Consider the following 15,505-nt stretch of genomic DNA (forward strand, 5'->3'; position numbering starts at 1 on the left):
GGCCGGAGCGGCAGCCCGAGTCAGCAGCTCTGGGCGGCCCGGGCCCTGGGCTGTGCTGCTGGGTGTCTGTGTTCTCCTGTCTCAGCCTCGCCTGCTCCTACGTGGGCAGCCTCTACGTCTGGAAGAGCGAGCTTCCCAGGTGCGGGGTCTGCGCGCGCGGCCGGAACCCGCGCCTCCGCGAGGCGGGGCTGTGGGCGGGGCTTGGCGATCCGGGGGCGGGGCCGCCCTGTCCACAGGAGGTTGTGGGCCCCCTGAACTTAACTGCCCTCTCCGTAGGGACCACCCTGCAGTCATCAAGAGGCGCTTCACCAGTGTATTGGTGGTGTCCAGCCTCTCCCCTCTTTGCGTGCTACTCTGGAGAGAACTCACAGGCATCCAGGTGCGAAGGAGGCGGGCAGAGGGCAAGAGGGGGAGGATCTCAGGGGTCCTGAGGGGAGAGAGCAAGACTGATGCCTCCTTTCCTGTGGCTCAGCCAGGCACATCCCTGCTCACCCTGATGGGCTTCAGGCTGGAGGGCATTTTCCCAGCAGCACTGCTGCCCCTGCTGCTGACCATGGTAAGTGCTCATTTTATATTTCCATTTACTAGCATGATGTTCCTTTTCGTGTGTGTGTGTCCCACCTTTTGATGGGTGACAGAAATTGTGAGATGGTCCTTGGCTCTTGGGTATGCATGGGTGGGACATCCTGGCTAAGAACAGGAAACTTATGTCTTATGATTTCTTTTCTGGATTCAAGTAGTGGGACTATGGCTTAAGCCTTTCCTGTGATCGCTTGTTTTTGTCCCCAGATCCTTTTCCTGGGCCCACTGATGCAGCTCTCTATGGATTGTCCATGTGACCTGGCAGATGGCTTGAAGGTTGTCTTAGGTGAGTCCTAAGAGCTGAGGAAAAAGCAGGCAGCACAGCACAGTGGGGAAAGGGAATAAGTGGTCTCATAATAGGACCTGAATATGAGATGGAGATGTTATCGATTTCCTTATCAGTAAAATGGGAACATGTAACAGATGGTCTGTAAGAGTTGGTTTCTGACATCCAAGGAAGCTCTTGGGAACCCCCAGCAGTGCTTTGTGTGGACTAAAATGCATTGTCCCTTCTTCCCTTAATCTTTGGCTTCCTCAAACCAGAGCTGGTCTGGGTGCTGCTTTTGATGTTTCTAGAATTTATTAACAGAATACCCTGCTTCAGCCACTCATGCCTTTTCTTTCAGTTCTCTAGACATTGTTTTACGCCAGGTGTGATAACAAAGCTTGACTCTTAAATGTGTCCTTAGGAGTATTGACGCCTAGCCTGAGTTTGGCAATGGAAAGGCTGTGGGAAAAGGGTTCCTTGGGGCCTCTAGGAGTTCTTGGTTCCATTCTGTCCCTGATTACTGGTCCATCCCTTCCTTAGCTCCTCGCTCCTGGGCCCGCTGCCTCACAGATATGCGTTGGTTGCGCAACCAAGTGATTGCCCCCCTGACTGAAGAACTGGTGTTCCGGGCCTGTATGCTGCCCATGCTAGCACCGTGCACAGGCCTGGGCCCTGCCGTGTTCACCTGCCCGCTCTTCTTTGGAGTTGGTAAGTTTGTCTAACCTGGTTCTGTTGAGATGTTCCCAGCATGAGAGCCAAAAATGGGATTTGGAGCAAGGGTATGGCCTATAAGGCAGGCATAGAGGAATGTGACATGGTTCTCGCCTTCCTTCCAGCCCATTTTCACCACATTTTTGAGCAGCTTCGATTCCGCCAGAGCAGTGTGGGGAGCATCTTCTTGTCTGCAGGTGAGTTTTAGAAAGCTTGCCTGGGGCAGTCCGGGGTTAGGGTGTGTAAGGGTGTCCCTCATAGCGGTTTTTGGAAGAATTGGGAACAGAGGGCTGTAGTATTGGAAGGGCCCCTGGCCATGGGAATTGGGGTGTAGACGACAGCCATAGGTGCTGGGCAGGCAGCCACTGCCCTCAGGGGGAAGGGGAGGTGTCTGGCTGACGGGTGTGCAGTGCTGGGGCAGGATAGAGCATGCAGGTGTGGTCACTCGAGGCCTCCCCGTCTCCAGCGTTCCAGTTCTCCTACACAGCTGTCTTCGGCGCCTACACTGCTTTCCTCTTCATCCGCACAGGTTGGTCCTCAGTCTCTCACGGGTCCCCGGGGACTCGGGCCCACAGGAATGGGTGGGAATATGGGAGTGCTGTTTGTTGTAGGAGTGACAAGTTTCTTCTACTATGGTGTTTGGAACAGGCAGAGCCAGGGCTGTCAGGCTGGTGAAGTCTGAGAGGTAGAAGGGAGCAGAGGCCATGTGGTGTGTGTGGGCGGTCATTGACTTCCTATTTCTGGGATGTGGGTGATTAGCCCTGGAAGGGCCCTGGGAGGTGGTGGGGCTGCTCCATGAGCTACTCTGTCTCCCCTCCCTAGGACATCTGATTGGGCCGGTTCTTTGCCACTCCTTCTGCAATTACATGGGCTTTCCTGCCGTTTGCGCAGCCCTGGAACATCCGCAGAGGCGGCCCCTGCTGGCAGGCTATGCCCTGGGTGTAGGACTCTTCCTGCTTCTGCTCCAGCCCCTCACGGACCCCAGGCTCTACGGCAGCCTTCCCCTTTGTGTGCTTCTGGAACGGGCAGGGGACTCAGAGGCTCCCTTGTGCTCCTGACCCATGCTCCTGTATATGCTCCTACGAACTCTCACGGGCTCCCCAGCCCCTCCCCATCAAGGGGTACTGCAGCGGAGGAGCTGGCTGGGGTCCCCGAGATCTCAGGAATTTTTGTAGGGGATTGAAGCCAGAGCTAGTTGAATCCCAGGGACCAAGAGAAAGGAGCAGATATCCAAAGGGTGCAACCCCTCTCCAAAGGGGGTTGAGGAGCAGCTGGGAGTGAGGGGACAAGGGGCAGGTCCCAGGAGCCGTACACTCCCTCCCTCACTTTGGACTGCTGCTTTTCTGAGCTCCTCTGCCCCCCTCTGCCTCTGAAAAGCTGCTCGGGGGTGGAATTTACAAAATCCCTCCCCCCAACTTCCCAGGGTTTTCTCATTGTCTTTTTGCATCAGGACTTTGTATTGAGATATTAAAGAGATTTAACTTGGGTAACATGGCCTTGGACCTTTGGGAATCAATCTGTGAATGTACCTACCCCCAGACTTGGCTGCCTTGAACACTGACCTCTCGGTGGGTCGGCCTGGTGGGCACAGTTCCCTGAAGGACAGGATGGGGTCCTCTGGCTGCCTTCCTCCTTTCTTAGCCCTGCCCCACATCTGCAGGCACCAGATGTGAACTCAGTTCATCCTGGGGCCTGTGCCTTGGCTCCCAGGGTCTGGGAATGGAACCTAGGGCCCTGACGTCAGCAATGAAGCCTCCAACCTGTATCCTCAGAGGGCAGAGGGTCAGCTGGGGCCTCCACAGGACCTCCCCAAATCTACTAGCCTCATATTACGCAGGAGAAAAGAAAAGGTTCCTGGTAGAGGAACCAGCTCACAGTCACCTGGGAGTAGAGGCTTTCCTGGCTCTCTCTGCCTTGGATCTCTGCCACCGTGCTGCTGGTCTCGTCTCTAGAGGAACTCAGAACAAAGGCTGCACAGCCCTGAGAACAGCAAGGACCCTGCTGAACAACACCGTAAGTCAAGGTTCTTTCTTAGAACCTTCTAGTGTTGTTCACTAGAACCTGCCCTTCCTCTTCTTTTTAGTATGGTTCTCTTGTTTTCAGGTCCCACTCTAAACTCAAGGAGGCTGTCCCAAGTTGAAAGGAAATGGATGTACAGTCACTCCCCAGGCACCCCTAGTTTGGCTGTGACTAAACTACATTCATCTGGATCTAAAAGGTCATCTTGATAGTCACACACCTACCTTGCTGTGGAGAGCCTTCCTTCAGCCTGTGTAGCAGCTCTTGAGGGCACAGATGGGTTATGGGGTGAGTGTGGGGCTGTTTTCAGAGGGTACCTTCGGGATCCAAAGAGGGGGAAGCCCAAAGCTGCCCCCAAAATTAGGTTGTGGTACCTGAAGAGTACTGGGTTGGCAGGGTGCTGGGATGTACTGCCTGCCTAGTCCTCTGGAGGTTGGGAGATCTGAGCTCAGCTCCTCCCCTTCCTCCTGCTGTTGCTCAGAAACTACCCAGCACCCCCATCTTACCTCACCATCCGCACGTCCCCTGCAGGGGGTGGGGGTAGGCATCAGTGCAGTTACACATGCAGGATTGTGAATCCCCTGCAGGTGACAGATCCTCCAGAGAGTTTGCTTATGGGAATGGGCAGGATTAGATCCTGAGACTCTCAATCCAGTGCTAGCCTCCCACTAACATCCTCCCCCAGAGGTTCCCACATCCAAGGGTTTTTCCCCCCTCCCAGAAATTGGTGCCTGTTCACATCCAGTCCTGAACTAATGGGGTGGCAGGTTGGCCTTGAGTTTGGGAAGTAAAGCAAATCCACTGACAGGTTGGGTGTGAACTCTCCTCTCCCTTTTACTAGCTCTGGGGTCCTGGACAAGTTATTTAACCTTCCTGGGACTCCCATTTCTGTGTCCATAAAATGTGATTGATTTTCTGAGTTAACGGGTGTTAAATGCTTGGAACAACACACCCCTACCCAGGCCCTCCATGCACCTAACCAATGCAGTTTGGGATGTGTATACCATAGGCACTCTGTAGTGGCTGAAACCGAGGCCATTATTATTCTCCCTAGCCTCTAAGGAGGATACAACTGAGCTGCCCCCGCCATGAGGAGTACCAAGAGGCAGCCCTGCCCCTCTGCTGAGTGGAGCTTGGGAGTTGGGGTGGGGGCGCTGCACAGGACCCAGCATGAAGGGCAGGGGAAGCCAGTTTTATTGAGCAAAGTTCTTAGGACGTGGAGCCTAGCTCTGCCCCAAGAGGTGGGATCCCTAAATTTGCTCCCCTGGGTCTTAGGCCCACCTACACCACCACCTGTAGTCTCCAAGTTGAGGACCCTTATTTGGCAAGAGATGAATATATGAGCAGCTGTCCAGCAGGGACAAGACAGATGGCTGGAGGAAGGGAATGTGCCACAGCAGGCAGTGCGCCTCCTGCCACAAGCAGCTGAGGACGAGCTCCAGGGCTAGGCCTTGCTGCCCTTGGGCACTGGCTGGCCTGGGCCTGCCCTGGCAGCTCAGTGTCTATTGAAGGCTGGGGGTGGGTATGGCCAGGCTGCCAATCTGAGGCAAGATCACTCAATCTCCAGGATGAGGTCATCACCCTCCAGTGTCATGTCTGTGGTTACGTGGACCTTGCGGACAGTGCCCTCCATGGGTGAAGTCACTACAGTCTCCATCTTCATGGCGCTGAGCACACACAGGGGCTGGCCCTTGGCCACCTTGGCGCCAGCTGCTACCTTGATGTCTATCACCTTCCCAGGCATGGGCGCCCCGATCTGGCCCTTCACATCCTTCAGGGCCTTGGGGTGGAAGTGCATCTCCTGCAGACAGGACAGAGGGAGGAGCTGTGGAGCACAGGCCCTGCCTATTCCCACCACCTGGCTGGCCCTAGGGGGGCTGTACCTTCATGGCCTGAGTGTCCTTGACCAGAATGGAGCGCAGCTGTCCGTTGAGCTCAAAGAAGACCTGCCTCTGGCCGGCGCGGTTCAGGTCACTTATGGCCAGGGCTTTGATGTGCAGTGTCTTGCCCCGCTCCAGCTCCACCTGCAGGGAGGGTGTGTAGTCTCGGAGCTGGTGCAGGGAGGTGGGGGGTGGAGATAGAACACACAACTCTGGGTAGAACAGCCCCTTGACCCAGGCCCAGGAATGTCCCTCAACCCTGGGTCTCAGCTCCTCACTTGTAAAGGCCTAGCCTCCTGGTTTCTCAAGGTGCTTTTGGGTACAGCTTGTGAGGCCAAAGCCTGGAGCCCTAGAGGTGCTGGTGTCCTTAGGGATGCAGGGGCAGGGGTGCTGGGGTGGAGTGTAGGTAGGTGCCAGAGTCACTGACCTCAAACTCCTCTGCAATTTTGGGTCCCTGCAGGAAGAGGCGGGTATTGAGGCTATCGAGGGGGCCAAAAGTAGCTGTGAAGTCCTTGAAATGGGCAAATACATCAGGGTATATGGCTGCTGAGAGCACATCCTCTGGGGTCACCTCCTCCCCATGCCGCTCTGTCAGCTCCTTCTCCAGCAACTGCAGATCCAGTGGAGGAAGGGAGGCTCCGGGCCGCCCCTCCACCCTTGGCAGGTCCTTTAGCACCTGGGGAGCAAAGCAGAGGGTCAGGCCTAATGCCTGTACCCACCCCACCCCCACACCATACTGGGCCTCCCTACCTTAGAGCGAAGGGGCTCCGGGAACCCGCCATGGGGAATGCCAATGTAGCCCTGCAGGAACTCCACCACAGAGCGGGGAAAGGACAGCTCTTCCGCCTGGGCTTCAGCCTCTGCCCGGCTCAGCCCATTCTGGACCATGAACTGGGCCAGGTCCCCCACGATCTTGGAGGATGGTGTCACCTGAGAAGAGCCCCCGGGGTTAGGATGCTTAGTACCTGATAGGAGGTTCAGAGGCAGGGAGAAGATCACTGGGCCTAGCTCACCTTGATGAGGTCGCCCAGCATCTGGTTGGCCTCCACGTAGGCCTTCTTGACCTCCTTGAACTTGGAGCCAAGCCCCATGCTGTGTGCCTGGAAGTGCAGGTTGGTGTACTGGCCCCCTGGGATCTCATTCTCATACACATCCGAATTGCCAGACTTCATGGTGGCCGTGCAGTCAAAGGCCGCATACAATCCCCGGGCCCCCTCCCAGTACTCACTGTAGTCAAACACACGCTCCAGGGGCACCCCTGCAGGGAGGCCAGGAAAACATGCCAAGTTCCCAGGTGCTCCTCCCAGGACCCCAGAGCCAGCTCAGGTCCCATCTCAGATGTGGGTGACGGAAGGCAAGGCCGGCAAAGATCATCTGGAGTCTAGGACAGGCCAGACTCTACTGGTACTACTAAGGGCCTTGGCTGTAAGGGAAATGGCCAAGGACTCCTGCCATTCCTACCTGTGTCCATGGGAGTCCCTCGGGTGCAGGCCACCAGGGCCCCCATGCTGGGCTGTGAGGTCATCCCGGACATGGAATCTGCTGCCACATCTACCACATCGGCCCCAGCCTGGGCACAGGCCAGCATAGCTGCCACACCTGCCCCTGATGTGTCGTGGGTGTGGATGTGCAGTGGGAGGTCGGGGAAGCGGTCCCTGAGGGACCTGACCAGCATGGTGCAGGCCACTGGCTTCAGCAGCCCTGCCATGTCCTGGGGCAAGAAGAGAAAGGTAGTCGGGTAAGGAGGGGGCATGACATGTATCTGGTAGGGGACATGAGGGGGCCACAGTGGGGAAGGAAGGGAGAAGGGGAAGCTGGGAGAGGTGGGGAAGGGGCAGGGGGACTCCTGGGACGGCGGGTCCATGCACCTTGATGCACAGGATGTGGGTGCCAGCTCGCACCAGCTCTTCAGCCAGGCCCATGTAGTACTGCAGTGAGTATTTGGTGCGGCTGGGGTCGGCTACGTCACCCGTGTAGGAGATGGCAGCCTCCACCACACCGCCAGCATTGCCAGCTGCCTCCATGCCCAGTAGCAGATTGGGCATGTAGTTGAGGGAGTCAAAAACCCGGAAGACATCCATGCCATTCTCTTTGGCCACCTCACAGAACCTGAGTGGGTAGGAGAGCCCAAGGGTCAACCCCATCGCACTCTCCCCTGTATATCCGTCTCTGGCTCTGGCCGGACACAGGAAATGGCACCCAAAGCCAGTGGGGGGGAGGGCACTCCAGTGTGGACAAGGCCTTCTCTGGGACAGGCTGAGCTGGGCAGGGTCACCTCAGAGGCATCTGGCATGGAGCAGAGCTGTGCCCTAGTCACGTATGGTGCAGCTCAGTCTGCCCAGGTCAGAAGAATCAGCTGGGGAGTCTTTGCAAGAGTGATGGTCTGAGGGAGAAGGAGCACTGGACAAGGAGTCCTGAGGCTTCTGCTGCCCCGTGAACTAGAAGTCCTTCCAGTTCTCCAACTAGAATTCTCCATGAAATTTCCAGATGGCGGCCCCCGCTGGATACAGCTACTGAGAGACTTACTGTCAGGCCCTCTGTGGGAAGCGCAGGCCCCTACAGTGTGGCCTGGCACCCAGTGGACCATGCTGAGCGGCATCTGCCCACCCGACCCCAGGCTCACTTGAAGACCACATTGTCGGGGTAGTTGGTGTAGCCCACGGCGTTGGCCCCCCGCAGCAACATCTGGAAGGGGATGTTGGGGATGAGCTCCCGGAGCTCCTGCAGCCGCCGCCAGGGGCACTCGTACAGGAAGCGCATGGCAACATCAAACGTGGCTCCTGCACAGGGACCAAGAGGCACAGGTCAGCCCCTCACTTCCCCGGGCCCTCACCACACCCTGCAGCTCCGCGGCCTGGGCCTCAAGCCCGGACTCCATCGCGCTCATCTCCAGGATCCCTCGCGTTCCTGCCCCAATCCCTGCAGACTGTCCCCTGTAGAGGGTAGCTCAGGATCAGTGTCCTCTGTGCCCCCTTTCACAGGGTGCCACCCTGCCGCCACTTCTCCATGCTAGAACAGGCTGGTGGCCCCTCTCTGACCCTTAGCTGCTAGGGTCGCAGCTCTGCAGTCCCATGCCCAGCATCCAGGCCTGCCCGGAGTGGGCACCAGTCACTGCTGAACAAATGGAACACCATGCCTTGTTCGCTTCTCACTCGTTTCTTCAGTGTTATCATCTTAGCCTCTCCTGGAGCGGCCAGTGGCCTGGCCACACGGGATACCCAGTCCCCTCCGGGCGCAGTCCCACATTCCGGCCCTCCGCCGGCCTACCTCCCCAGTTCTCTATGCTGAAGAGTCCGCTCAAGTTGTGAGCAACATAGGGGGCGATCTTTTTGAGATCGTGGGTTCGCACACGAGTGGCCAGCAGTGACTGGTGGGCATCCCTGAAGGTCGTGTCCATCAGCAGCAGCCCCTGGTGGTTCCGAACAGCTCGAGCAAAGCCCTCGGGCCCCTCCCGCAGCAGGATGTCTCTGAAACCAGCCGGAGGGGGGCCTAGGGCAGACCTGGGCATTAGCACCCATCCTTCAGACAGCAGCCTCCTCTTTGTCTCCCCCACAAGTTGGCAGAACGAATCTCACCCACCTATGGGCACCGCAGGGACGATGGGGTCTGTGGGGCTGGGACTGGCCTTGACTGGGATCGGGGTGGTTGGGCCGTTCACCATGACGTGACCTACGGAGAGAGTGGGAAGTGGGGTCAGGACAGGCTGGGGAGAGTCTTGCGTCGAGGGCAGGAGTAACATTAGATGGGCCTGGGCAGGAGAGGTTCCTCCGGGACCCCCAGTCCTCTAGTTAGCCCTTGTCCTCGCCAAAGCCGAGGCTCCCGGGTCCAGGCAGTGGGAACCTACTGAGGGCTGCATGGGGGGACGAGGGGGCATCCCATCCCACCCAAGAAGGGTGAGCAAAGCGGCGGGTGCGGGACCAGAGCGAGGGCAGGGGCAGGGCATGCTAGGGAGCTCTTCCAGGCAGACGGCCAGGAGCAAGGCAGGTGAGAGAGGAGAGAGGGCGGTGGTGGGGCCAGACCGAGGTAGTGCAGCAGCTTCTGGGCCCGGTTCTGTGCGGGCCGCAGCTGGAATAGCTCCGGGTTCTCATCGATGAACTGGGTGTCCACGGTGCCTGCCAGGAACTGCTGGTTGTTGAGCACATTCTGCAGGAAGGGGATGTTGGTCTGCAGAGTAGAGGTGGGTGGGAGGGTGTCACCGTGGAGCATGGATGGGGGCTGAAGGCGCCACCCTGGGCCAGCACAGCTCCCCAAGTTCCCCAGAATACTATGCTGAGGTCTGAGGCCTCCCTGTGGAATGACATTTAGCCATCTCACCAGCCCCCTATTTTGACAGACTCCCTTAAGCTGTTATGGGGCTGAACCCACTTCCTCCCCCCTTGCTCACCCCAGAGCGTGTGCTAAATCACCTCCTCCTTCCTCAGGGATCTGGAAATAGGCACCTTCCCACCACACAGTCTAGAAAACAGGTCAGGCCTTTCCCATAGCACCATGACATAACGTGCAGCCACGCTCACCTTCCCAGCCATGTTTCTTGAAACAGGTCCCTACCTTTGTCAGGCCCCTCCTCTCCCACCCCCCTCCCCACTGCCACACTGGCATCCTCACTCAGGGCCATCCCGGTGGCTAGCTCCTGCGGGCCCTTCCCCACCTTTCGCTCGCTAACAGCTCCCACCTGGACATTCTTGCCCTGGGCTTCCAAGACATCTTGCTCTCCTTCTCCTCCCCGGTCCCCACTGGGGGCTCCTCTCACCCCTGCAGGATGGAGTTCTCAGAGCTGTCACTGGGCCGCTTCACATACAGGACACTCTCTCTGGGTGGCCTCATCCTGGGCTTCCAGCTCCAGAGCCAAGACCCTAAAGTGGAAATCCCTCCTGGGCACCTCTCCTTGTGTGGCCCTCACACAAGCTCACCAAGTCCAAAGTCGGCTTCCCTCACCCAGTGCTCTCCCTTCTGCTGCACGCCTCACTGTCCACCCAGTTACCCAAACCTACACTCCATCACCCTCAATACCCGCTCCTGTCACTGGGCCAGGCCAGACGCTTCTACCATGGCCATCTCAGGACTCTGTGATTCCTGGTCTCCAGGCCATGCCGTCGGCCAGGTTTCCAAGTCATGGCTGCCTCCGGCCACACCAACCTTGCCTTGTGCTCTCGCCTCCACCCCTTTACACCTGCCTGGTAAGCTCTTCCTGGAAGTCTGAACTTGAAGGCCTTTGTACCTCCCGCCCTCACAACAGAGCTGGACCCTCCCCTTTCTAGTAAGTAGGCTTCTGTGGGATCAGCTGTCGGAGAGCACCTGCCTTGTCCTCAGCTTTCACTCGTCTGCATTCTTCATACACCTGGGGGCACTTAGGGGGGCAGGGGTGCCGAGGTATATATCCACATGCTTTTTGCACAAGGGCCCTCATTTCTGCTCATTTAACTGCTAGGTGACAGCATGAGGCCGGAGCAGGGCAAGTCCAACCTAGAGGCCACGTGGGGCCTAGGAGCCAGCACTGCCAGCCCCATGACTGCCAGACCACGGGTGGAATCCCAGTGTGCAAGTGCCCATGTCCACGTGGCTGGCACTTCAGATACGGCATCTCTGTGTCACCCATTCATGACTTCTGTTCAGGGCAACTTCAGTGGGGACTCCAGGCCCAGCATGGGTTGCTAGGCCCTGTGGCTGCTCTCAAGAAACCCTACCCACCCGCCCTAGCGTTCCTGTGACCTGAAGCCTCCCTCAGTCACTGCAGAGCAGGACTCAGCCAACACTGCCTCGTGCGTGTCTGGCGTGACATGTCTGCCTATCAGTCCTGACACTAGTCCCTGCCCCTCCTAGAGAAATGGGTACATTTCAACCGGACCAAAGCACAGCATTTGAGACGATAAAACTAACTGAATCACCTAAAGAACCTAGAACCACACAGGGGCGGGAGGGACCGCAGAGGCCTGCCCTTGTCCGTCCTGCACTTCCCATTCGCAGGCCTCTCCTCTTCTTAATTTTGGGAGAGCTGTCACGTGACCCTCTGTATACCCTGAGCTCCGTGGGGGGCAGGAGCTAGGCCCACCCGGTTCCTGATGTGCCCCAGCTCCCAGCATAGAGTGGCTTGTGATGGGCGCTGGTAGACTTGTACACTTAAGAGCGAATGAAAACGTTTTTGCAGGGTAAAAGAGGAGCATCAATACCAACGCTACAGAGCATCAGAGTTGACCTGGGCCAGAATCCACTGCCTGCCTTTCACAAGTGCAACAGCTGAGGCCCTAGAAGTGGCAACAGTTAAGACGGACTTCCAGTTACCCTGGAAGGGTAGGGAGGCTACACCTCCTCCCCACAGGGTACATCGTCTCTCCTGTCAGCCCTATGAAGTACAGCAGTTAATACCCCCCTGCCCTAGATGAGTAGTGTTTCAGTGGTTAAAATAACTTGCTGAAGGTTATGTGCTCTACCAGGCGGAATCAGAATTCCAGGTTTCCCGAGGTGGGGGGTGGACTGCCCCCTCCCCAAACTATGTCTAGAGAGAAGGGAAAGGGATGGGCGTGACGGGTGTCCAGGTAGCCCGAGGACCAGGAGACAACGTGGAGGAAGTGGCCACTTCCCTGGTTTCCTGAAGGACCAGAGTGCCCAGCCTGGTTCCGAGCACTCCGTGCTCCCACCGAAGCGAAGCCGGGGACTCTCCCCCCACAGAGAGCCCTTCCTCAGCTGAGCCGAGCTCACCCCGGGCCGCTCTCCCGGGAAATCGGCCCGGCAGGGGCGGAAGGGGGAAGGCAGGCCTGCCGGCTCAACGAGGCCCGCTGACGCGCAGCTTCAAACAGCGTGCCGCCGCGGGCCTGCTGGGAAACGGCGCAGCACAGACCAATCGGGCCGGAGGCGGAGACCGGTTGGCTCCCGAGCGTGCCGGGCGGGGCGGGGAGCCCAAGAAGGGGAGGGAGGGGCGGGGCACGGCGCCAGCCCGGAGGCCGAGCCCTCTCCGCCCCACCCCGCGGCCGGCCTGCCGGGGGCGCCGCCCCAGCCCCTCACCCCCACCCCAGGCCCCGTGCCTGTTGGGGACCCTCCACGTGACTCGGTGATGCAGAACGGTTGTGACCTTCAGCGTGTGTCTGTGAGGGTCCCAACAACAGTGCGGGTTTGCGCCCGGCCCTGCCTGTGGGTGCGGGGACGTGTGGGTGTGTGGGCATGTGTGGGTGTGTTGGGGAGGGTGCCCAGCGACATGTGACAAAGGCTCCCGTCTCCGGGAGATGGTGAAGGGGCCCGCGAGCTGGCGCTTTGTCTGCCTGTCTGCAGAGTGACGGTTCGCGCAGCGGCGGCGGGAGCCCGTGCGGTGCAGGATGCCGGGGCGCCAGGGTGGCCGGGGGCGCGCGCGCGCGTGCAAGGGTNGGGAGGGGGCTGGCGATTCCTGGAGATGCCAGAGAAAGGAAGTTCCGGGACCCTCCCTGCTCTAGTGCCCACCTCCGCTTCCTGCCTCATGCTGCACCTCGTCCCCATGCCCAGGACCCCCCTACCTGCTTGGGAAATGTGACCTTTACTCTGGGGGGCCTGGCAGGCCCCAGCCTTCCTTCATCCCTGGGGGGGCCCTCCGGGCCTCTGACCCTGATCCCCACCCAGGCCAGGCTCCGGAAGCTGGTCCTGGGGACTGGGCCTCGGGCACAGTGGGCACCTGCCCCAGCCCCACCTGTGCCTGGGCTGTGGCCCTTCCCTACAGGGCGCTCACCATGGCCCCGCCACTCCTGCTGCTGCTGCTGGCCAGTGGAGCGGCCGCCTGCCCGCTGCCCTGTGTCTGCCAGAACCTGTCCGAATCGCTCAGCACCCTCTGTGCCCACCGAGGCCTGCTGTTTGTGCCACCCAACGTGGACCGCCGCACCGTGGAGCTGCGGCTGGCTGACAACTTCATCCAGGCCTTGGGGCCGCCAGACTTTCGGAACATGACGGGGCTGGTGGACCTGACACTTTCCCGGAATGCCATCACCCGCATCGGGGCCCGCGCTTTTGGGGACCTGGAGAGCCTGCGTTCCCTGCATCTGGACGGGAACAGGCTGGTTGAGCTGGGCACCGGCAGCCTGCGGGGCCCCGTCAACCTGCAGCACCTCATCCTCAGTGGCAACCAGCTGGGTCGAATCTCGCCCGGGGCCTTCGACGACTTCCTGGACAGCCTGGAGGACCTGGACTTGTCCTACAACAACCTGCGGCAGGTGCCCTGGGCCGGCATCGGTGCCATGCCTGCCCTGCACACCCTCAACCTGGACCACAACCTCATCGACGCACTGCCCCCGGGCGCCTTCGCCCAGCTCAGCCAGCTCTCCCGCCTCGACCTCACGTCCAACCGCCTGGCCACGCTGGCGCCAGACCCGCTCTTCTCGCGGGGGCGCGACGCGGAGGCCTCCCCCGCCCCCCTGGTGCTGAGCTTCAGCGGGAACCCCCTGCACTGCAACTGTGAGCTGCTGTGGCTGCGGAGGCTGGCGCGGCCCGACGACCTGGAGACGTGCGCCACCCCCCCGGGCCTGGCTGGCCGCTACTTCTGGGCAGTGCCCGAGGGCGAGTTCTCCTGCGAGCCGCCCCTCATTGCCCGCCACACGCAGCGCCTCTGGGTGCTGGAGGGCCAGCGGGCCACTCTGAGATGCCGGGCGCTCGGTGACCCTGCGCCCACCATGCACTGGGTCGGGCCCGATGACCGCCTGGTCGGCAACTCCTCCCGAGCCCGGGCTTTCCCCAACGGGACCCTGGAGATCAGGGTGACGGGCTCTGGGGACGCGGGGGGCTACACCTGCATCGCCACCAACCCTGCCGGGGAGGCCACGGCCCGTGTGGAGCTACGGGTGCTGGCCTTGCCCCACGGTGGGAACGGCAGTGCTGAGGGGGGCCGCCCAGGGCCCTCGGACATTGCCGCCTCGGCCCGCACTGCTGCCGAGGGCGAGGGGACACTGGAGTCTGAGCCAGCTGTGCAGGTGACAGAGGTGACTGCAACCTCAGGGCTGGTGAGCTGGGGGCCAGGGCGGCCAGCCGACCCCGTGTGGATGTTCCAAATCCAGTATAACAGCAGCGAAGATGAGACCCTCATCTACCGGTGAGGATGCACTTTGCCGCCCGCAGCCCCAGCTTGGCCCCCGGCTGCCCTCTGAGCCCCTCTCCCTCCCTCCAGCACTCACCAGCTCTCACACACCCCTCCTCAGCTTCTGGGGGGGGGGGCAGGCACCAGGGAGAGGGGAGCGCCCCACGAGAAGTCTCTCAGCGTGGCTGACAAGAGTACAGGCTTCCCGGGGTTTGGTCTCCGTTCAAGCGCACGAGCCTGGGCTGCACACACGTGTTGTTTCGGGCTCCGGCGGTGTGATTTTGCACCACCTCCTTGCCTCGCCCCGGGCTGGTCCTCAGCACACACACACCTGTCTGTCCCCTCGCACTGTCCCCGGTTGCAAAACTGCATGCCTGTCTTGGTGCCTCTGCCTTCCTGAGTAAACAAACCAGGCCCGTGGGGCCCTAGGGGAGGGGAGTCTTCAGAGCTGGGACCCAGGAGCATGCAGTGAGGGTGGGGGGTGGATGGTGAAGGGGCCTCGGAGGCCATGTGGGGCGGGGGGCAGAGCCTGGACCCGGCCTCTGACCACCCATCCTTGCCCGTAGGATCGTCCCGGCCTCCAGCCACCACTTCCTGCTGAAGCATCTAGTCCCTGGTGCCGACTATGACCTCTGCCTGCTGGCCCTGTCACCGGCCGCTGGGCCTTCCGACCTCACGGCCACCAGGCTGCTGGGCTGTGCCCACTTCTCCACGCTACCGGCTGCACCCCTGTGCCACGCCCTGCAGGCCCACGTGCTGGGCGGGACCCTGACCGTGGCCGTGGGGGGTGTGCTGGTGGCTGCCTTACTGGTCTTCACTGTGGCCTTGCTGGTTCGGGGCCGGGGAGCCGGGAATGGCCGCCTCCCCCTCAAGCTTAGCCACGTCCAGTCCCAGACCAATGGAGGCCCCAGCCCCACGCCCAAGGCCCACCCGCCGCGGAGCCCACCGCCTCGGCCCCAGCGCAGCTGCTCCCTGGACCTGGGAGACGCCGGCGGGTGCTACGGTTACGCCAGGCGCCTC

At 60.3% G+C, this 15,505-nt stretch overlaps 3 protein-coding genes across 11 annotated transcripts in view; 2 read left to right on the top strand and 1 right to left on the bottom strand.

The window, feature by feature from the left end:
* The first annotated feature begins 295 nt into the window (after positions 1 to 295).
* Positions 296 to 3,056, top strand: RCE1 (Ras converting CAAX endopeptidase 1). Of its 3 annotated transcripts, none has more exons than XM_077771441.1 (7): positions 296 to 379; positions 473 to 556; positions 790 to 868; positions 1,391 to 1,558; positions 1,687 to 1,758; positions 2,028 to 2,090; positions 2,384 to 3,056. In XM_077771441.1, the coding sequence occupies exons 2-7, from the start codon at positions 497 to 499 to the stop codon at positions 2,617 to 2,619; spliced, it is 678 nt and encodes a 225-aa protein (XP_077627567.1). In that variant the 5' UTR covers positions 296 to 379; positions 473 to 496; the 3' UTR covers positions 2,620 to 3,056. The 3 variants fall into 3 exon arrangements, with proteins under 3 accessions (XP_077627567.1, XP_077627568.1, XP_077627569.1); XM_077771442.1 differs by having other exon boundaries at positions 477 to 556; XM_077771443.1 differs by lacking the exon at positions 2,028 to 2,090.
* Positions 3,057 to 4,751: 1,695 nt separating this feature from the next.
* PC (pyruvate carboxylase) overlaps positions 4,752 to 15,505 on the bottom strand; it is a 99,215-nt gene continuing 88,461 nt past the window's right edge. For all 7 annotated transcript variants that reach the window (XM_077771434.1, XM_077771436.1, XM_077771437.1 and 4 more), the window contains 11 exons: positions 9,480 to 9,624; positions 9,040 to 9,129; positions 8,728 to 8,949; positions 8,084 to 8,240; positions 7,329 to 7,569; positions 6,922 to 7,171; positions 6,474 to 6,718; positions 6,211 to 6,390; positions 5,888 to 6,136; positions 5,464 to 5,604; positions 4,752 to 5,381 (listed from right to left, as the gene is read on the bottom strand). In XM_077771434.1, coding sequence (XP_077627560.1) covers positions 5,133 to 5,381; positions 5,464 to 5,604; positions 5,888 to 6,136; positions 6,211 to 6,390; positions 6,474 to 6,718; positions 6,922 to 7,171; positions 7,329 to 7,569; positions 8,084 to 8,240; positions 8,728 to 8,949; positions 9,040 to 9,129; positions 9,480 to 9,624 — 2,169 coding nt within the window. In that variant the 3' untranslated portion in view covers positions 4,752 to 5,132. The remainder of the gene's footprint in view (positions 5,382 to 5,463; positions 5,605 to 5,887; positions 6,137 to 6,210; positions 6,391 to 6,473; positions 6,719 to 6,921; positions 7,172 to 7,328; positions 7,570 to 8,083; positions 8,241 to 8,727; positions 8,950 to 9,039; positions 9,130 to 9,479; positions 9,625 to 15,505) is intronic.
* Positions 12,841 to 15,505, top strand: part of LRFN4 (leucine rich repeat and fibronectin type III domain containing 4) — a 5,335-nt gene continuing 2,670 nt past the window's right edge. Inside the window, exons 1-2 of the mRNA XM_077771393.1 lie at positions 12,841 to 14,500; positions 15,052 to 15,500. Of these exons, the coding sequence (XP_077627519.1) occupies positions 13,152 to 14,500; positions 15,052 to 15,500 (1,798 nt within the window). The 5' untranslated portion in view covers positions 12,841 to 13,151. The remainder of the gene's footprint in view (positions 14,501 to 15,051; positions 15,501 to 15,505) is intronic.

Source organism: Crocuta crocuta, unplaced genomic scaffold (genome assembly GCF_008692635.1).
Source record: "Crocuta crocuta isolate KB4526 unplaced genomic scaffold, BGI_CrCroc_1.0 scaffold647, whole genome shotgun sequence".
In the NCBI taxonomy this organism is placed as follows: Eukaryota; Metazoa; Chordata; class Mammalia; order Carnivora; family Hyaenidae; genus Crocuta; species Crocuta crocuta.

Excerpts from the sequence above, each read along its gene's own strand:
- RCE1 (XM_077771441.1), top strand. The coding sequence starts at position 497 with ATGGGCTTCAGGCTGGAGGGCATTTTCCCAGCAGCACTGCTGCCCCTG. Across the intron at positions 1,559-1,686 it reads CCCGCTCTTCTTTGGAGTTG|CCCATTTTCACCACATTTTT; the intron begins GTAAGTTTGTCT and ends CCTTCCTTCCAG. Across the intron at positions 1,759-2,027 it reads GAGCATCTTCTTGTCTGCAG|CGTTCCAGTTCTCCTACACA; the intron begins GTGAGTTTTAGA and ends CCCCGTCTCCAG.